The sequence below is a fragment of the Larus michahellis genome, chromosome 8 (assembly GCF_964199755.1).
Source record: "Larus michahellis chromosome 8, bLarMic1.1, whole genome shotgun sequence".
Lineage (NCBI taxonomy): Eukaryota > Metazoa > Chordata > Aves > Charadriiformes > Laridae > Larus > Larus michahellis.
Window position 1 is genome coordinate 16568118 of NC_133903.1, and position 21618 is coordinate 16589735.

The 21618-nt window shown below is 50.1% G+C and overlaps 1 protein-coding gene across 2 annotated transcripts; it reads right to left on the bottom strand.

The window, feature by feature from the left end:
* Nucleotides 1-719: 719 nt before the first annotated feature.
* FAM234A (family with sequence similarity 234 member A) lies at nt 720-21510 on the bottom strand. Of its 2 annotated transcripts, none has more exons than XM_074599327.1 (12): nt 21466-21510; nt 15072-15380; nt 13812-13928; nt 13418-13606; nt 9298-9428; nt 6766-6895; nt 6200-6338; nt 5770-5910; nt 5300-5378; nt 4724-4876; nt 3785-3887; nt 720-3630 (listed from the first exon to the last, which is right to left on the bottom strand). In XM_074599327.1, the coding sequence occupies exons 2-12, from the start codon at nt 15334-15336 to the stop codon at nt 3419-3421; spliced, it is 1659 nt and encodes a 552-aa protein (XP_074455428.1). In that variant the 5' UTR covers nt 15337-15380; nt 21466-21510; the 3' UTR covers nt 720-3418. The 2 variants fall into 2 exon arrangements, with proteins under 2 accessions (XP_074455428.1, XP_074455429.1); XM_074599328.1 differs by lacking the exon at nt 21466-21510 and adding an exon at nt 15454-15753.
* Nucleotides 21511-21618: the final 108 nt, after the last annotated feature.

Genomic DNA, 21618 nt, shown 5'->3' on the forward strand with positions numbered 1-21618 from the left:
CGGCCCCCAGCCCACCCTGCACGCACCCGGGGACACGCACAGGATGGGGATGTTCCCAGCCCACCAATGACCAAGTGGTGCCAGCCAGCATCCCAGCCAACAAACGGCAGGGATGCTTGGGATGCTCGGGACCAGCAGCGTCCTTCCTTGCCGCAGAGCTCGGGACCCCTGGCACGGAGCAGAGGGCAGAAAGAGGGGCTTCGGTGCAGGGGAAGCTGCGTGAGCCTCGGTCAGAGGATGGAGCTTGGGACCTCGGCGCTGGCAGCCACCGGCCAGCGACAGATGGTCCCAGCGCTCCAGGAGACAGCGCCTGCCACGCGGCTCCCTCCGGCTTGATCCAAATCCAAGCCCCGGAGTGAGATTTTCATGCTGATGGACTGCAGCGGGAATCCGGGGTGTAAAACCAGGTCACGGAGCCCCCGGCGGGGGGGGTGGGCAGAGGCGGGTTGGCCCCGCTGGGTTATCTAACTCCAGCCTCCATCCGCACGCTCCCTTCTCCTGCTCCATCTGCAGCAGGACAGGGCAGCAGGCAGCACCCCGGGGCAGAGCCGTGGCCAGCTCAGCCATCAAAGCACCGCCAGGACACCTGGATCCTTCCCCAAAAGGGAGGTTTCTGCCTTTGGGAAGTCACGCAAAGGGCTGCCAAAAAAAAAAAAAAAAAAAAAAAGATCCCGGGAGTCTTGCGTCACCTCAGCTGCGACAACAAAAGCAGAGCACCATTTACAAACAATGCAAAAGAGGATTTATTGAAACCATTCCGGTTAGACCAAGTCCTGTAGGGCACAATTTGCAATAAGTTAAAGAACCAAACCAAACAGTCTTAGTGTTAAAAAACACACTAATACATAACACAGTGATATATGCCATCATCACCCATCTGAGTTATTGAATCAAGGCACAAAGTCATTCATTAAATACTGCAAAAAAACAATTACACAGGGAAATAAGCTGGGAAAAAGGACTTGTTTTGTTAAGAAGGTGCTGGTTTGGCACTGATGCATTTAATTGAGCTGCCAGAGGGAAATCTGCGTTCCCAAAGTATCTGGAAACGTTAATGGACAACTTAAAGCCAGAAAAGCCCCCGTCAAAGCTGAAAATCCAGCTCTCCTGGAGGAACATTCAGTGTGCCTATGGGAAAGGTCAGGTCTGGGTAGGGACTGAGTGAGAGCTGAGATGCTGTGATGGCGGTGAGAATACAGCCCGGGCACCTTGCTCCCTGCCCAAGGAATTTCAGTGGGATACAATCCGCATCCAACACACAGACGGGACGAGCACGGGAGCCTGGGGCTCCCGCTGCCGGCTCTGCCCCAGCCCTTGCCACCCCGGTTCTGCGGCACTGGCAAAGGCTGCCGGGCTCGAGGTCTTTTATCGGTGACTTAAGCGAGGAGAGTCTCCCTGCACCCCCAGACTCACTCAGAAAACAGCTTGGAAAGAGAGGAACAGAAGAGGAAACCCACCATTTTGAGTCTGGGGTGCTTTGCAGGGTGTGGGGTGCTCTCCCGGGAGCATCCCCAGCTTCCTGCACTGCCCGGACACCTCAGGACTGGCCTCCACCAGCAGCACTCATCTGACACAGCCCCCCTGACCACCCGAGCTACAGGTCATGGGGCAGAGGGAGCCAGGGCACCCTTTAGGCAACTACCGGGCCAGCATCCAGGCAGACGAGTGATGCTCCAGCTCATTTTTTCTGCAAGACCAGGAGAGCTGAAGCTCCCGCCATGAGCCTGGGTGAAAGCGGCTGCCGGAGCCGGGATTTGCCCTGCAGCAGGTTAAAGCTCAGCGCTTGCCACAAGATGCTCGACCCTACACAACCCGGCAAAAGTTTCTCATCCCACAGTATTTCTACACCCCCCCCACACACACAATCTGAGACTAAGCAAGGGAGGGAGGCAACAGCCAAATGCCCTCCGGCACCGCAAAACTGGAGAGAGGTTATTTTTAGGGCGTGTGTTTTCTTGTCCACCTTTCTCTCACCGGTCAGAGGGACACCCAGCAGCATCCGGACAGGGCTCGCGTTTCCGTGTGGCTGGTGTGGGCACTGTGGCTCTCAGGACGGACTGAGCAGCCAATTTAAACCGTTTTCCAGACTTTGCACCTCGTTTCTATGCTCCGTGCTGGTGCCCACCGAGGAACGGGGAGTACACATCATGCTACAGAAGTCTCCAGGGGAGACATCATCTTCACACAGCAACCTGTCCCGTTCCCTCGGGCTACCAGGCTGGAGAGAGAGAACAGCACCCGAAGATCCTCACCCAGCATCAATTCCAAGGGCAGGGAGGGAGGCTAGAGCTCTCTCCAGAGCTGTGCGGCAGAAACAGCTCATATTGTCACCCTGAGCGGCTCGTGCCTGTCCTACAGCCTGCCCACCTCCTGGCAGAGGGGACAGGGCTTGGAGAAGGCTCCTCAGCAGCTGCAAGGCTGAAAAGAGTATTTGCAGGAGAGTTGGCATTGCCAGTCACACACAGGGCTCCCCAAAGCAGCAAGCCCAGCTCCCAGACAAGGTTCAAGTGCAATTCTACTCTGAAAAAATGTCCTAGATCCCCTGGCACCTCAAAACCAGTAGGAGAGGTGGTGTCCGTACCGGCAGGGACCAGCCAGCCTGGACTTAGTGTGGTTTCCCTATCACCTATCATCGGATCGGGGACAGGGAGGAACGTTGATGCATCAACCAGGGGGGAGACCAGCTCCCTTTCTGTGTCACCAACACCGCGCAGCCTGGCTGGAAAGGAAGCAGCAGAGGAGACAGACACAGGTGACAGGAGAGGGGGCAAATGGAGCTGTTTTGGGAGAAAAGGCCATTTTCTAAGTAGAATGACACTTTAACCTGCACTCTGCTGGCCCGGGTGACACCTAGCCACACCGTCAGCCGTGGATGGCGTCTGTCACTACGCACACCCCACGACTACCCAAGCAGGGGCCCAAAATCCAGGAGAGGGCGATTGCAAATCAACTTGCAGCCAAGCACCTCTCCCGCAGCCAGGAGAGCTGACTCAGAAAGGAAACCCAACACCACACATCGAAGCTCCACTTCTCACGCAAGCACCCAAGAAATAATCAACCCCGGCGTCCCCAGCAAGCATGTGTTTTCCTCCAGACACGGGCTGAGTCAGCGCAGTTCTGCGGGCACAGAAGGATCGAGGGGAAAGCCCTCTTCCCCGAGCTGACGCCACTTCAGTGGTGGTCAGGCACTGAAGTCCCATCAGCTCTGAGGACAGACGTATCGGCAGCTGCCCCCACAGCCTGGGCGTCCCCAGACACTGGGGGTGGCTTCCCCGCCAGCCACGCTTTGGTTTGCAGATCGAGAAAGGCAGCTTCCTGTTTGAATTCGTGATCTGGGTTTGCTAAGAGCACGGCTGCGGAGGAGAGGCAGCTCGGAGACGCCTGGGCCAGGGCAGCCTCTCCCCCTCCCTCGGCAAGCTCACGCTCGGCTGTGGAATCGCATCCTGTAGAGGCGGTCCCGCACGTACTGCTCGCTGTCCACTGCCACCTGGCTCAGCCAGATCACCCTGCTCTCAGAGACATCCTCCTTCAGCTTACGCTTCATCAGAGACACCGGCCCTGGCTCCTCGCTGGGTTGAGGCCCCCTCAACAGCACGTAGCAGGCATGACGGCTCCGCTCGAACAGTGCGGCTGTAACGCAGAGCAGAGGGAAAAGCCCAGCCTAAGGTCTCTGTGTTCAGACTGGCCACCAGACCCAACACCGCGCACCCAGAGTCCAGGAGGTACCAGAAGGCCAGTGTCCTCCTGCGCCTCCTTGCTGGAGGGCTGGAAGGAGAAGACTTACCATTGAATGCAATTATTTGGTCTGTGCTATTGCGGAGCTCCAACAGGACGTTAGTGTAGGAAGGATGGAAAAGATACAGCTTCTGGAGAGGAGCTCTGGATCTCTGCAACGAACAGCACAACTATCAGGACACGGACTCACACATTATCCCAGACACAATGCCAACACCAGGTTCAGCTATTCCTCATGCTCGACAGAATACATCCAGTCAGATACTTGTCCGTGTCTGCCCAACTCATCCTGTCTGATGCCACTAGTGCTAAGCGTTGGGATTTTGCTTACTGTTTGGTGCTCTCCTCCCCACCCCAACCTTCCTGCAAACAGCAGGCCTGGCTGCCACAGGCAGGAGACAGATTTTTGCCTTAGGGCTGGTAGAGTTAGCGAGGAAAGCACAGGAAGCTCAGCCGGTGCTCAGGCATCCTCCAAGACACAACCTGTCACTAACGCTGTCAGCCACTGCCCCGGAGGGCTCCGTTACGCAGCTGAGCTGCGCATCAAGGCTGCCAGAGACTGCCTTGGTGCAGAGCAAGGACATTCACGTGGCCATGGGAGACCACTGCGTGCAGTACTGCCGCAGGACAGCAGCAACTTCAGAGGCACCCTCTCGCCTCACCTCCAGTACCACACCTAGGCAGGCTCTGGGCAACCCAGTGACTTTGTTCATACAGCCACTCAAGTTTCTTTTCTCTACTTAGCCAGGCTGAGGATGACAAAAGCTCTTGGTGCCACCACCAGCTGCCAGCGGGGACATTGCTATGGACATCGTGAGGATGCAGATCACACGCAGAGGTCTGCCTGCTTCTGCCTTCAGCAACCCCACACTCAGTGGAGGAGGCTGTGGCATAGAGACGCGAATGTGAACGCCAGGGAAAAGGGGTAGCTCCACCCAATTCTGGCCCAAAGTCTGGAGAACAGCAACCATTCAGCAGCACTGCTCACCGTTTCGTTTCCTGCCGCCTGGTATTCACCCCAGATGAGGAAGGCGGAGCGGTGATCAGCAGTAGAAAGCGTGGCTGGCCCAGGGCTCTCCGCTTGTGAGTTCAGCTTCAGGTCCCACTGGACTGCTCCAGACCCGCTCTCAACGATCATAACCTAGCAGGGAAGAAAGGAAAGGAACTCATAGCAAAGAGCTCTAACAAGGCACGAGAGAGAAGTCAAGTCCGCTGTCTCTACCCCACACTGTCTATAGGAACAAGTATCTGACACATGGAAAGATGAGGAAATACTTGAAGCTGAGCATCACAGAGCTGTGAGACCTTGGGCGGGCCACATTAAAGTCACAAGTTTTGCAGCTATTTCAAGGGGTTCAAAGCTCTGTCACTGAAGCCTCTTGCTGAGAAGAGAATTAAAGTGCCTGAGCTGGCTTCAATAACCTGTTGAAAGAGATCCTTTCCCAGCCTAAAGCTTCCTAAAATCAGCCAGAGGGAACACATCCCAAAAGCTGCCCTTGACTCAATGCCTGCTTGAGCCGAGACACACAGAGAAAAGGGAAGTTCAAAGGAAGAGCGTTCAAACCTTCTTTCTGTTGGGTCCAATTTCACTCTCAAGGACAATGCCAAGAACATCAGGTTTGTAGTAACCAAGCAGCGGCTCACTAAGGGACAGAAAGAGAACGGACAGATCATAACACACCCTGATGGCTTGGGCATACCTTGTTCTTTCAGAGCAGCCTCTGTCCTCCCAGTAACTCTCCCAGTAAGAGACCCGACTGCTGTGTTATTTTAGCCTGGTACCACTCCCAGCTCCGAGCCCAGGCTTAAGACAGCCATATCGCAGGCACGGAAACAAAGCTTTGGGCTCCTCCGTTTTGAAGTGGCTCCAGACATTTGCTAGCAGAGGACACATAATACAATAAGCATGATCCAGAAACAACCACAGAGCAGGCTTTTATGTTTCAAATGATTAAAAAAACCCAGCATCTGCCAGGACACCACTGCTGTTGGGAGCCTGGAAATGCCTCATCCAACCCACATCGGTGACATTACCTCACAACACGGGACACATTGAGGGTCCACAAAGTCTGAAGATTTTGTGCATTGATCAGCGTAGCCATCTCTGAGTTTACAACCAAGATGTTCTCCCGTGACTGCCCAGGAATTTTTGCCAGGTAACGAATGTCTCCAGAGCTGAACAAGGACAGAGGAACGATTACACTTTTCTAGACTGTGGATGGTTTTATTGTGGGGTTTGGGGTTTTTTCCCTGCGCGGTAAATGCCAACAGCAAACCCCAGCTTGCTTTCCCTCCTTTCCTGTGAAACCCTCACCAGACCATCAACACCAGCCCTCTCCCTGAGCTTGGGATGTGCTCCGAGTCCAAAAGCAAGTAGCCAGGGAAGGACAAAGCCACAACAGGCTGCCCTGTCAGGAACACCGGTACCCTCCGATCCACCAGCAAGCAAGACGTAGTCTCACACCTGAGAAGGGATAAGCGGTGCGTAAGGTGGTCAATGTTCTTCTCCCACTGAGGATCTCGCTCAAGTTTGGGAAGCTTAATTTCCATCCCAGTTGCTGCACTGTAGAGATCTTTCAGGGAATACGCGTAGAAAGAGTTTTCTGTACAGAAAAAAAGCAAGAATGAGGGAGATAAGTTACCCTGCCCTTGCTCTGAACTCTATGATTTTCCAGATCTGGCAGATGAACTATATTTTTAGGGCTTGCATCATAGAGTTGTAGTGGTATTTTGAGACTCAAGCCTGCTTTTGAATGCTTTTAACATCTTATCTGTTCGTAATCCAAGTGCTCCACAGTAATCATTTGCTATAAATGACTACTTGAACCTTACATTCTCAGCGTTTTTCAAATAAAATTACTACAGCATGTAACAAACCCCCCTTCTCTTGGCCTTGAATTGCTCTTTCGCTAGGTGAAAGCACGACATAGCTTTTAAGAATGCAAAGCACTCTTTCAGACAACTGTTTAGTAAACCTGATTTCACAGTTATAATCACTTTATCAGGCTGAATTCACCAACAGAACTGTACCTGTATAGAAAACGAAGTAGGAGGAGGAGTCCAGGTTCAGCCTGACATAACGAGCTTTCCCATCCACGCTCAGGCTTTCAGTGGAGCCAATCTGATTGCCATTTTTTCCTGAATGGATGAAGGTCTTAATCTACACAGGGAAGGGATTAAAAAAAACAAAACCAAAACATAACAGGTTGAAGCTGCATCGCATTGTTACTGCTCCAACTCAACGTTCTGAGCAGCCGGTACTGAACAGCAGCTGAATGGGAACAGCAAAGGCTCGGATGAAAAGTCTCCCCCTGGTTTTGGAGGTGTGGGCAGGAATTAGACGATCCCTCTGCTGTGAACACTTTTGCAAGTTTGAAAACCACTTCCAGCATTGGGAATAAAATAAAATAAAATCTCCTGCCCCCAGATTTTACTGTCTCTGCCAACCACCTCCCCTGCAGGCTGGGACCGCCAAACAGCAAGCCCCAGCTCTGCTAAGGACAGTGAAGATCGATTCAAGCCTACTGAGCAGTGACAACGATGGACGGGACCTAAAGGCAGAAGCAAAGCAGCATATGGACACAGGGGAAACTTGGCTTCACACAGTAGCCCTGCTAAATATTTTAAATGCCCTAATCTACTCCTTCTAAGGCTGACACAGGTCCAAGGGGATAAAAGGGCTGACAGGTTTCTTTATATTCTTTCTGCGGGGTAACAGAATCCACTAAAAACTTTTCACCCAGGAGAATAAAGGCTAAAATCAGGACCAGATTCAAATGTCTGGCAACAGTCGTGGCCTGGGGAGAGCAATGCACACTAGGGAAAAGAGAAACGTCAGACCGAGAGAAACAGCATCCATCAGAGATGCTGAGTCAGGCAGGAACCCTTCCCTCTTCCTGGGAAGGGAGAGACTGGGAAAGAGAAGGAAATCTGCTGCTCTTGAAGTGAATCTCGAGAGTCTGGCAGGTGACTAAGGGATAGAGTTTGCTGTGGAGAATGAAGAACACAGCTGGAGAGGGAGAGCAACACATCCACCAGCTGTTCCCAGCCTCCCTCACTGGGAGGAGACACATACCAGCTCTTGTGCGTCAGCTTCACCTTGACTCCCAAGCACTGGTTCAGCAGCTGCCCCGGGACAGTAACAGACAAAGGTATTCATGCAGCCAGTGAGAATTCACACCACCTTACTCACTGCATTGCTTAATACCTCTATGCACTGCTACAGGCGATACATCCTGAAAAACGTCATATTTTCCCAGATGTATTTGTGCCGAAGCCTGCAGCAGGTAGGGGTCAATAAGACTCTCCGAAAAAGCTGCCACCCAAACCTCCTGCACACAGACCCTTCCCCACAGACAGCTCAAAGCTCTGCCATTTCAGGGAACAGCAGTATAACGTGACGTTCAACTTCATCACCTTGTTAGCTACAAAGCTAATCTACTTAAGTTCTGTATCTCCCTTCCGACGAGACTGCCTTTTTCCAAGCTGCAGAGCTCCACTCAAGCTCCCTACATTTTGCGTGATTTCTCAAAAAAGAACATACTTTTACTGAAGTTGACAGAGTGCTCGCCAAGTCCGGAGGGAGGAAGGGATTTCATACCAAGATAGCTAGAGAGGTTAAATGGAAAACAAATCAAAAGGCAGTCTTGCAGAACAGAGACTACACTCAAACATTTCTTGGCCGCCTAAGATTAAAAAAAAAAAAAAAAAAAAAAGGAGTCTTCAGATAACTGGGATAGCAAAAGCAGGGAGGAAAGAAAACAGAAGAGAAACGTAGGAGTCAGAGAGGATAGGATTTCTGATGACTCTGGCAACAACAATCCCTGGGACAGCAAAACCCTATTTGCTTATAGAGTGCTCTGGTACAACAAGGACACGGGGCTCCCACCCCTCCCATCAGACCTGGGGGGAACCGTAACTCCTCTATGCTTTAAACAGGACAGACTGCGCGTGTAGATGATGCTGTACCACTCAATCACGTGTGCGGATTTTTAGTATAAAAACAGTTTTAGCTCCATGACTTTCCCCCTCTAAGAAACAGCAGCTATTTCACTAAACGAACCCAAGCCAGAATTAACCAGCGCAGTGACGCCAGGAAGAGAGCCATGCAAAGCAGACCACAGGCAGAGAGACGAAAGCTATCAGAAAAGGGCAGCGGCGGTACGAAAGCGCTGGCTGTCAGCTGTGTTTTGCTCTAAGAGCCAAACCCGTCAGGGTTTGTTCACTTCCACTTCTCTGAGCAGAGTCCCAGAAAACTGCAAGCTCATCTGGCCTGGGCTCCCTCCACACGCAGCGCAGGAACAGGCAGCGAGGGGCGCAGACTGAAAAGGGGGAGGGATTCCTGGCCAGCTTTTTTCTTTCCTTTTTTTTTTTTTTTTTAAAAAAAAAAACCATAAAACGTTTGCATTGATTTGGGAGTAGACCCCAGTTTTGAGAGAACCTACCCCAAACCCACAGATACCAGAGACACTTCCTCTTTGACTACAAGATGGAAATAAAGAACATTCCTGCCATGCCCTGTGGTCCAGCCACGGGGTTTATCACAGTTTCAGAGTGACATACCTTATCTCCTGTAGCAATAAAGATTATCAGGTCCTGAACTCCGTCACTATCCAGGTCTGGAATCACTGACACGGGAGGCAGCACAGTATAATTAGCCCCAAAGTCACTGGACTGTCTCCACCGAACCTCCCCTAGAAAACATTGGGAAACATTCACTAAATATTGGGAAACATTCACTGAAACACACTTCAGGTTGAACGGCTTTTAATGCCCCTGCTCCTCGAAGTACTTGGCAGTAGCCAGACATTTACAGCCCATCAGCACCACATGCTCATCATGGGGTACTTCATGGCATTTCAAATGAGTCCCAGTATCCCCAGTTTTGACCTGTATTGGAAAGTAACTCTAGCTGTCTGCACAAATGCACACAAACTTCCAGGGCACAAAGAGCAGCTTGTTTTTCTCATGTTGTAGGTTAAGCAGCTTCCCAGCATGTTCATGGCACAGAGAATCCTTTTTTTTGTGATCTAAAACCTTGCTGGTCTGTAGTTAAACCTGTGCTGACGTTTTAAGACCATAAAACAGCTGAATTCTGACCACGGAGTTGCAGCGACTCCCGAAAAAGCCCTTTATTTGCTGCAACTTGCCTCCTGCAGATGTTCCGCACTGACGAGACCGGCCGCAACTCAGTTCGTGTCCCACCTCTCCCGTGTTTGAAGCGCACGCAGAGCGCTTTCAAACTTGTTTGTAAATAGAGGTAGGAAAGCTTTGGTTTTTATAAAAACAGTATGTGTGTGGGGTGGGTTTCTCTTGTTTGTAAATAGAGGTAGGAAAGCTTTGGTTTTTATAAAAACAGTATGTGTGTGGGGTGGGTTTCTCTTCATCAGCTCCAGGCCAATTGAGTGTCTCCACTCAGTACGCTCTGCCCAGGGCTGCTGGCCACTTCCCAGTCACTGTCCAGTGGAATTTGCAGTGGAATTTGATGTAGGGGGGGAGACTGCTGGGGGAGGTTCTTTTTAAGGCGGACTTATGTGACTAACTAGGTGCTCAGAGGGGAAATGCGTACCCTCCCCTTTAAACAGTATCACAGACAGCAATTATCATTTCAGGAATGCAAAATAATCATCTGTTCTTTGCCAGCTGTACTGAAGGCCAAGGAATTACTACCTGACTGCTGTCTGCAATAATTTAAGGCAGGCTGTATTTCCAGTAGGATTCGTCCAAAGCTTTCACTGAAACACTGCAAAAAATACTTGGATTTGTTACTATGACAACATATACGAAGTAGAAGACTGTCCTTAGGAAATCATGGGAAAGCAAAGAATCTTACCCCCCCAAAAAAAAACAAGCAGGCAAAGGAAGGAGAGAACTTAAGTTTTAAATAACTATATCCTGGCTTCAGCACAGTCCAAAGCTACAACAGTAAGACCGGGCTGATGAAATTCACATTTCAATATAAAAGGCTCCATTCTTTGCTGGTTAGACAGGGTATATAGTTTTGGAGGAAGCATCTCACTCTCTTAAAAGAGCAGTCTGACTTAATAATTGAGACAGGTAACAGTGAGACGGATTCAGCACAAAGGACTAGAGCTTTCATGCTCTAACACAAGCCCCAAACAGCACAAACTGTGAATCCAGTCCCATCCTGCTCCGTCAGCAGGAGATGGGACCATCCTGTCCGAGGTCTAGAGAGCTATGACGCCTCCTCGGAGCCCACGGTCACAGCAGAAGAACAGCAACAGAAGCCAGGATGGAAATTAGACAAGTGCCTGGACAGCAAATCTAACCTGGGCGAAAGGGTTGGGGTTTTTTTTTTTTGGTCCGGAAGGAATAATAAAATTAGAATTTAGATGACTAGAGTTCAGCTCTCGCTTCAAGCGGCCGCAGAGGACACGAAGCAGGATTGCTGGCTTCAGGCTGGATGAGGTCCAGACACACGTGCAGAGACTGCTCTCCCGCTCTGCAGCTCACAAGCTATCTGAGATAAAGGCAGGTTTTTCCTACCCAGCACTGTTAGACCCCTCTCCCATGCCTTTGCCCACTTGTTTACTAAACACTTATAAGGTCCTGACATCCACCGTATGGTGGATGTGAAGAATTATCCCCTTTCGCTTTTTCTGAACCTACCACTTGACAAAAAGAACCACAGAGCAATGAGGAACTGCGACAGAAAACCATCGTTCCCTGTACTTCCACTTATCACTCATAATTTTATAGACTCATTTCTCCCTGTCGCACAATCTCCAGGCTGGACTTCTGGTTTATTTAGTGATTTCTTGCACGGAAGCAATTTCATACATCTGATCATTGTGATCCCCTTTCTGCCATATCCCTTAGGAGGCCAGAACGCCTTATCCTGGAGGATAAGGCAAAGAGAAAAGGTGTAACAAAACACTTACTCCTGTCCTCTTCCCTCAGACACGGCTTCTGGCCCTGGCAGAGATGGAATACGAAGCTACATAGACTTTTGCTTTGACCTGGAACCGCTAATCTTAAGCTCTTGTGTCCCAGTTTGCTTGTAAAATAAACATGCAGGAATGTCAGATGTCCCACACAAACAGAAGCACGCAATCCTACACTTTCCTTCTTGTTTGCTCAGGTCACTTATTCTGGCAATGAAGAAAGCAAGATTTAACACAACTCAAATTATAGACAAGCACTAACTTTATCAGCATTTAAAGATCAAAACCACATCAGACGCTTTCAGAAGATAATCTGCCTATCTCTTCTTCAATCTTCCTACAGGCAGAGGCCAGGCAGCCCCAGAGCCCTGGAATCTCACCAATCCTCCACCACCATGAATCATTAACAGCTAAAGATTGTTCTGACTACTGTTTTTAGCACAATGTGATGTAAGTCAGACTTTGCCACTTTAAATACATGTGGCCTATTTAAATACATTTTATTCCGATCTACCCTCCTAACCCCCAGTAACAGACAACTACAGTAAGAAACCCCTTTTAACCGACTTAATCGCAAAAAGCTATCAAATATATCAACTTCTGGGTTACTCAGTTCTCTACCTGAAGCAATTTTTCATCCCTTGATCTTATTTTATCAATGGAATGTTTCCATACCATATCGTCGCTGTGACCTGTGGCTTAGCCTGGTTTCTTCTCTCCATACTTGTGCCATTTCTTTATGGCTGTCTTTAGTTACATGCCTTTGGCTCAGCAGCCACTTTTCTACACTTTGACCTAAAGGCAAGTACTTCATTAATAGTCTGTAAATATCCTGTGCTAAAGCCTATTGATGAGGAAACGGTGTTAAGGTATCTCAGTTGGCACAGAAGTGTTCCAGCTCTGTGTACGTCTACATTTCCATCTACACTGGAAATCAAAAATTACACTAGATTTTTCTCAGATTCCTTAGAGCTACACTTCTTGCTATTTCTCTCTCCCAGTTTCTGGAAAATAGGGTGTGAGGGGTTCAGTCCTAGATACAGAGCACGAGATCCTAGGTATGTTTCCAAGGGAGAACATGCATTGTTTAGAACCTTTGAAACAGTGACCCCCAATATGGAAATGTATGTCAGGCTTCATCAGCAAGGAAGGTTCAGGGTGCAACAGATGGTCCTACAGAGGTACAGGCACTCCTTAACCTCACCCCGCGTTAGGCAAGATGATGATGAATTTCTCCATCTCTAGGTTCTGAAATGAAGGCAGTTTTCCAGAGGAACCAGGCAAAATCCTGGGCTACTGAAACTCGTGAGTACTTATCCTAAGTGCTCTCCTTAATGACTTTAAAATCATAAATGCCTAAAACTCCCGCTCCTCTTGCCACTGCAGGCACTCCTAGCACTCACACACAAACAACTAAGAAACACTGCGGGTTTGTGTCCAACCCCTGAGAATATAAAGTAACATTCACAGCTAGTGACTGCTCTTCCGGTTTCAAAAGCTGTTGAAAAGTTGTTCTTCTAACACAGTGGCTCACGCAAACCACCACACCAGGGCCCAGCCTTTGGAACAGACAGGCTGAGAGAACAGAGGCTTCTCAACGACCCAGCGAATGGCTCTGGCAAAGTTTTCAAGATAATAAATACCCTGTGACCACTGTTCGTGTACCAGCAAGTCATGTCACACTGACGTCCCCAGCCTCCAAGGTCTGAAGGTCACCAGGTGAGGAAAGCGAGTAGCATTGTCCCCTGTATGGCAGCAGTGCCGTGCTCCCCACTCACCCGTCCGCAGATCAACCGCCGTAAGGGACACAGGCTTCCCCACCACCAGGCAACCCGAGGCCTCAGCCCCGCCAAGCTGCTCGATGCCACACTGCATCCACTCCACCTCCTCAGCAGCAGGCCTCTCCCAGAGCGCTCTGCCGTTCGTGCCAGACACGGCAGCAACGAAGGCACATGGAGAAGGCAGACCTGAAGAGAAATGATATCAGACGGAGCTCTACCTACACCTGCCTTCGCCGCTTCGCACCACCCCAGAGCTGGGACTCACCCAGTTCCTCTCACCACCCAGTTAACTTGGTTTTCCCTCCCAGACTCACCGCAGCCTCGCTAATTAGAACTAAAAGAGAAATAACAGCCCTTTTACTACAAGGTTTTCTCTTTCTGAATCAGCTACCTTCATCCAAACAGGATCTGTTGAAGCTGACGCTGCCGTTGCTAGCTTTGAAAGCAAAGACGACATCTTGCACTTTGTCTTCATTCACATCTTCAATAGCGAGAAACGGGAAGGCCACTGCAAAAGAGATGACAAGGCAGGCACTGGTGAGGATTGCCTCCACCAGCAGCAGAGCTAGCTGGAGCAAAACACAAATTCCTAGAGACCTACTCACTGCTCTCTCTCGGACACTGTAACTTCAGGACAAATTGGCTTTTGTAGTAAAAAAAGCCATCTACACGAGTACCGAGGACTGGAAGTTAGTGCCAAAGGATTTTTTAAATTTGCTATTCCCCAGAGGATTTGTCTTTTTTTAAAGCCAAGCAGCCAGAATCAACAAAGAACAAACTTTGGTCTTGGTGTGAGCTTGCTGTTCCCAAAACATGAAAAAAAAAAACAATCCACCAACAAACAAAACCCATAAAACCCAGCCCCAGAGATTCCATCTTTCTCACTCTCAGCTAAAAGCAGCCTTCTTCAGCTCCAAGTAGCAGAACCTGGGATTTCTGCACTACCACACAAAGCTCCGTCCCCATTGGTGAGCACTATCTCAGCATTTATAGCACAACCAGCACACACCCACTGCACAGGAGAATAAAGAAAAGCTTTCATAGAAGCGAATGCTGAGCCACCAGGGAGCAGTACCCAGGCTAAAAAGCCGACTAAAGCAACTATAAATTTGTGCAATTTATAAAAAAAAAAACAAAACCAACAAGATGCAATTCCTCTTCTTCCTTTCCTGTGAGCCACGGAGAAAAGTCAGCAGAGGGAGAGGGAAAAGTTAACAGAGGGAGAAAGCTTAATTGTCCCCAAACCTCAGCTCAAACTTCAAGGGAACATTTTATAGCCCAAACTTCAACAAAGATTTACTCCCAGATACCCCTCTCCTTGTTCTTTTTTTTTTTTTTTTTCCAAATGAAGCCAGCGTGCTACCTTGTTAGTGCTTTAGAGCAGCATCTAATTTCTCCATTAGTTCCTGTAAACACCTCCTGGAAGGCAACTCCAATTATGACAGGCCACTGCTTATCCAGGTCAGGTATTCACAGATCTTGCTCCCAAGGGCAGCATCCCTGCGAGCTTGGCTCCAGATCGCGCTTAGGTAGAGGTCCACAATTCAAATTAGGAATAATTTTTTACATAAGGGATAAGGGAACACATAAAGGAAAGCACATAAAGGAAAAGGACTGTTGGCAAGTGTTTGTTCTGCTACAGCAAGCTCACCTGCGTTGTCGTAGTTTCGGAACCACGTTCTTTCTGAAACTGGCCTCTCTGGGCAAGGAATGATAAAGGAGAAAGCAAACACAATTATCAGACACAGAAATAACGAGATGAAGAAGGCGGCAGTGCGCCACCGGGACAGCCGAGACAGTCGCGACGACTGCTTGCTGACAATTCTTCTCTCCACAGAGTTTTCATGGTTCTCTTGAGCTTTTACATCCTCAGTCTTCAGTGGGTGGATCTCAGCTTCCGAGTCTTTGTTATCCATCGCAGCTCATTCATCAGTATTCAGACCCCCTTCTCCCCTTTCACCTGCAACAATGTAAAAAGCAGTTAAAATAGATTTTGGAGTACATAAAAAAATGACAAAATATTCTGTTACTACCTGATATTCAGGCTGGAAATGTTTAATGGCAGGTGAGCAAATCAGTGTATTGTCACACAGCTGGATACAACGCGCCGTTGGTACTGGAGGTCTCCCACATGGAGCACCGGGGAGAGACCCTGGGATGCAGGAATAGCACTATTTCTTCTTCAGAGGAGGAAATCAGCTCTGCTAGACACAGATAAAGGCGGCTACGGGATCTACACTGAATGGACTGACTGGGCTGTAGGTTTCCCTCGCAAAAAAATACGCCAAAAGCTTCTTTTTTGCTGCAAAGACTTCTTGCCACCTCTCGCGTATGTCAGTCTGACTCCTGGCTGGAGAGGTGAAAGGAAACACTCGTGACCTTTATATCCCAACATAAGGCTGTTCCCTACTGTAATGAGCACTTGAGCTCAGCCAGGAGGGCGACAGAGAAACAAACACCAGCATATTCTGTACGGGAACAAACCAAAGTTATTCTACACCTTCTCAGATGAGAAACCACCTGGTAAGTTTAGCAACTCAGCCCTACAGAAGGCAAGAGAGTGATTACTCCCCTCCCCAGAGGAAAAAGACAGCACAAGTTGAGACTAAAATCAGGCAAATTCGACTTCAGCAGAATGGAAGAAGAGCTAACAACTGCTATAAATCACAATCTTGAGCTACAGCTACAATAACAGAGGGGGTTTGTGCTAATTTGTTGTAAAAAGGGAAAAAAAGAAAAAATCCTAGTCGGTTACAGAAGCCTGTAACTCATTACCACAACAAAAAGTTAATGTTATATATAGTTTCTCTGATAATGCTTCTTAAAAAAAATAGCAGAAGGGAAGAAATAAAGAATAACACATTCCAGTAGCCTTGGAAAAAGCTGCATGACAGTGTCATAAAAAGTTATATCAGAGCAAATAAACATGACAACCGAGCCAATTTTCCATGACCGTGCCCCGGCAGTCATGTGCCTGGATTGTCCGCTGGAGCAATTTACTTCCCCAGCAGAAAATAGCTTAAACTCAGCACCAGCACACAACGCAGCAAGCCGGGGCTTTCAACTCCGACGACAACAGGGCTTGTTACGTCTCCGGTGTCACGCCCAAGTTCATTTACAGGTTCACAGAAACACAAGATGAGAGTCACCCTTGGGAGGCCAGGCTCCTTCAGGCAGCTGCGGCTCAACTGGGGGTCTCACCTCCCTGGGTTGTCCCTGTCCCACCGCAGGAAGAGCTGTGGAGGCTTCTTCTCTTCAGGGTACAAGTCACAGAGGGGACAGACCTACAGCAAGGCAGGGGGTGAGCCGGACAGCCAGGCACGCTGCTGTCAACCCCCTAGTTAACTTCAGCGCCTGCTGGACTTATAAGGCTGGAGTTACGAAGCTCTGACTCCCTCCAACACCAGCACTCCGGCATTTACTCTACAACAGCACATCGAGTACAAGATCTCGCTCCAGACAATTTAATTTGAGCCACACAATACCATGCAAATGTGATTAAATCAATAATGTAGAAGTTGTATCTTATTCCAAAGATCTAACTCCAAAAGACCTCATTTGCCCTTCACATCAGTCTACCAGCAACACCAGAGACACCTCCACGAGGCCGTTTCCATGAGACCTTCACGAGGTCTGTTTCCAGACCAACTACAGGCACCTGACAAGGGTAGAAAGGCTCCAGATGGAAAGGGGAAGACAAGGAAGAGCCATGCATTCAGCCTTCTCCCCCCCCGACCCGGCCATCGCGCTGGCGATCCGAGCACTGCTCCGCTACTGGAGCCGGCCGAGCACCCGACCTTCAGCAGGTTGAAGGTACGAGGCTCCAGGCGCCGGCTGAGTAAATGGTTCACTGGAGCAGAGCAACTGCCGCCACAGCAAAAGGGGACGGCAGCAGGAATGGCTTACACAGCCTCCCTTGCGACAAGGCTCGTGTGTCTCCAGCATGCCCGTCTCCAGCTGCAGGGAGAGGTGGATCTTCTCGAACGCTGCAGTAACCAGTGTCCACAGCACGGGCTGCGACAGGGCTCCAGTACAACCCCACCAGCATCCTCAACAGAGCCCTCCGCAGCCCCAGTGCAGAGCCAGGAAACCTCCAGCGCACAGCCGAGAACTTCCAGCACCTACGAGACTTGCCGAGAAGAACCAAAACCAGGCTTGTCCCCGCCTCAGTCCATGAGGGCCACCATCTTAATGCTGTATGGAAGGCGTATTTTTATGACTCACTTTAAATCACACCACTGTCATCTAGACTGGGATGAGAACAATAAAAAAAAGTGGTAATTATCCTGACAGCCCCAGCAATTCCCCTTCTTTTGCAGCAATGACCCTAGGAGACACCAATTACAAAGAGCCCTCAATGCCTTTAAAGCAATTCTTTCTCTTTTCTTTCAGGGTTTGAATAATGCCCTTTGCACCCCTGCCAGAGCAGAGGCAGTGCCAGAACAAGGACCACAAAGGTCAATGGCAAAGACTCAAACAATGCAGGAAATCCCATCGCCCGCAGTTGCCAAAGTACATGCTGGCAACATGCGAAACGGTCTGAGCTCCGAACAACAAAGAAGTCTGGTAATCAGTTTAATTGAAGACAAGCAGAAAATGATAGTGTGCGTTTCAGATGATTTTACTGTCCTCTAGAAGCTGGCATTTTGTCTCCTGCTGGTAGAGGACACAATTCACTAGGAAGTTTAATGCACCCAGGCACCTTGCAAGGAAACAGGTGGCGACAGGATCCTGCGCTGCTGCATTATTAACCCAGGCTGCACAAACCAGATCTCATAGCTAGCACCGGCTCTCTGCTTGGGGATGGGAGGCCTCTCACCATGAGAAAACATGGGAGAAAGACTTTATAGAAAAGGAAATAACTAGAGACCGCACGCAACAGAGCTGAACTGAGCCCACAGAGCCCAGGGAGCGCTGCAGTGACGCTAGGATCTGCATCTTATACAATTTCGTTTGCTGCTGCGCGCGCTTCCATCACTCCTTGAGCTTTAAAGACTACTTACCCGCAGCAACAGGACGAGCTAGGAGCAGTCCCCCATCAGAGCCAAGGAGGAATGAATACCCTTTCCTGTCCCACAGCAGCAACACTGCATTCAGGACAAACACACAGAGTCCTCAGCTTTACTCACCTTCATGGGGCACTGACCTTCCTCCTTTCCCAAAGCGACAGCACGGATTCACAGATCTGATCTGAAGCAAACCAGCGAAACTTGTGCAGCAAGCGGTGAGCGCCAAGCCACAGCCAAATCCAAGAGACAAACTATCATTAGCAGTCAGCTAGAACTGCCTGACAAGCAGAGAGAACCGCATACAGTCAGATGTACGAAGGCTGGTGACAGAAACCTTTCATGTATCAGTGTGATGGAAGCTTTAACTCATTTTCCACCCCTAAAACACCAAACCACAGCATTTGTAATCTCACCAGGTGCCACTTCCTCCTGGAAAATTTCTAGCAATATATCATAACTGAGATTTGATGCTTGACACGCTTATATTTTTCACAGAATGATGAAATCAGATTCTGACAGGCCATTTTAGGAACCCAAACACAGCATTTGGGTGTTCTCGTTCTGTACTTTTCTGTTTTAAGCACCTTACAGCTTTCCTTCATGTCAGCCAGAACCTGTCGAAGCCCCAAGCCACAATCAATAATGACAAAACAGCTTCCAGATTCTGCCCTGAGTAAGATGCAACGTTCCTTTCATGGTTGCCTCCCATGAGGAGACCGTTGAGTTTTGATACGACGCGTGGCAGGGCACTGCGGTGAACCCATCGGGCAGTCACCTGCTGCAACATCAAGACATTAAAAGGTCAGTTTTTCCCTTTTCTGCAGTCCCACTTACATCAGGGTCCAGCCACAAGGAAATAACACATCAGATTTCCCCTAAATGAGGAGATTTTCCTCTCCAAATACACTCAGACTGCCCTGCGTACACAAGCTTACACTTTTGCTGGATCATCTGCAGCTCATAACTCTTTGTCGATATAAAGTCGCAGCCATGGGCTGGCTGCGCCGAGACCATCCTGTCTGACGCTGGGGTACCTCTGCTCCTGCTCGCATCCCTACGGCTTTTGCAAGGACACGTTTTGTGACCCAGACCACACCAAAGACAATGCAGGCACCCGGCTCAGAGATACACCCACATTCTGCTGCTACAGCTGTCCTTTCCCCTCCCCTCACGCTTGCTGTTTTGCCTCTGTTAACACAGGTCTCTTCAAAACACCAGGTTCTTCTTGAATGACACTTTAACCTCCCGGTGCAGACACAACATGTGCCACAGAGCATTCACGGCAAGTGAATTAGAAACTCCTCCAGAGCACAACCAAGTGTCACCTTAGAATGTGATACATCTGTCATTTGTAGGAGAAAAGGCCTCTTTTTACAGGGCAGTTTTCACTACGGTCAGGGGTTCAAGTAGAGAAACTCCACCTGTTTAGTGAAGAGCAAAAGACGATCCAGTACTTTTTCCAAGAGAGTGATGGGAAGAGCAAAACTCTCTTAGGTGAAGACCATCATTAAAGCTGTGCGGAACTGATTATAGGTTAGGCCAGTAATAACAACCAAGCAGCAGAAACGTATGCCATTTATCATCCCAGACCTTACAGTTTCACTGGATCCAAGCCAGTCGCCCTCACCGACAGGAGCAGTAGTTAGCAAGTGGTTTGAATCTCTCACGTCAGAGACATCCCCACCTCACCCACAGGGCTCCTCTGCTTGCGTCAGAAGCAGGGCGACTTCTCCGCACCGCCAGACATTGAATACAACAGGGACACTCTGGGGAGATCTCAGTGCATGAAAACCCTCTAGAAGAGGCTGTGGTCATTTCACGTAGATTTATTAAAAAGACAGTACATTTTTTAAGCGGAGCACTTGTTCCACAGGTTGCAAAGTCTGTGCTGCCCACTAGGTCCTTCCTGTGCAGCCTAGCAAGGTTTACGGCAGCATGAAACAACAGCCGTCCTCCAGCCACTGTTGTGCTTGTCAGCTGTCTCCAAGAAAAACCTCCTTTCTCCCGCCCCCCAAAAAGGAATTTTCCTTTCCCCCTCTTAGACACACATGCACACAGAGGAAAGATCACTCACAGGCCATTCCACCCACACAGCCAACACCTTGTGGAGTCTCTCAGCTTCCAGCCTCCACAGGCAGACCCTCAAATGGGGCCCAATTCTGCCCCGCGATGTGGGAGGGCTGGCTCCAGTCACACTGAGCCATCCCTCCCCGCAGGGCAGCTGGTCCCTCTGGTTGAAGCCTGTGACTTCCAGCAATCACATAAGAAGCTTTTGCTTTCCAAAGTAAGAAAAAAAGGGTGGAAACAGGATCACAACTGAATACATTAAAGCATTTTTCTCTCTGCAAGAAACGCTCTAATTCATGCCTGCAGAGAAGGCTTGGGGCCTGCTGAGGAAAAGAAAAACCTGAATTGAAACCTCTCCCGGAACAGTGTTGAAGGCTGTGTGACACGCTCTGCAGAGGCGAGGGGCTTCTCGTGTTTCTATTCGACTGAAATACAGACCCGCATTTGCAAGTGCTGCGTAAGCGTCTCCCCAGGACTCCTACGCAGCCTGCCAACCACACGGGACAAACTAGCTCAGATCAAACGGAGGATTAAAGCAACAAGCTACCTCGGCAGAGTCCCAGGCTTTTACCAAAGGGATTAAATTCTTTCCCAGGCTTCTAGATATGTTTTTTTGGGACAACTTCTTGGGCTGCCGAATACGGACAGCAAACCTCTCCAGCCCCGGGGACAGGTGCAGCAGGGAGCCCTGAGCAGCCGCGGCCTTTCACATGCGAGCAGCGCTGCTCCCCGGCCGGGCAGGCCAGCGCAGAGACCCGCAGACCGCCCAGGATCCCGGGGCGCGCCGGGAGGCCGCACCCGCGGGGGCGACCGGGGGCGACCAGGATATCACCGTGCCCGCCCCCCCACCCCCAGCCCTGCCCGCCGGTTCCCCGGGGCCGCATCCCAGCCTCCCCCCTCTTCCTCGGTGGGCCTGTCCGCGGCCGGGCGGCACCGGCAGGCCCGACCCCCGCCCCGCTCCGCACTCACCCCCGCGCCGGCCGCCACCGCTGCCACTTCCGCCTCCTCCTGCCGGAAGTGACGCCGCGACGCAAGCGACGGCCCTGCCGCCGCGCGTGCGCGATGCGGCCGACGGGCGGGCGCCATGTTGCGGTGATGGGGGAGGCGGCGGGGAAGGTGCAA

Coding starts and splice junctions, on each gene's coding strand:
- FAM234A (XM_074599327.1), bottom strand. CDS start 15,336: ATGGATAACAAAGACTCGGAAGCTGAGATCCACCCACTGAAGACTGAG. Junction 6,339..6,765: donor CTACTTCGTTTTCTATACAG/GTACAGTTCTGT, acceptor TTTTCTGTACAG/AAAACTCTTTCTACGCGTAT. Junction 3,631..3,784: donor CCAAATAATTGCATTCAATG/GTAAGTCTTCTC, acceptor TCTGCGTTACAG/CCGCACTGTTCGAGCGGAGC.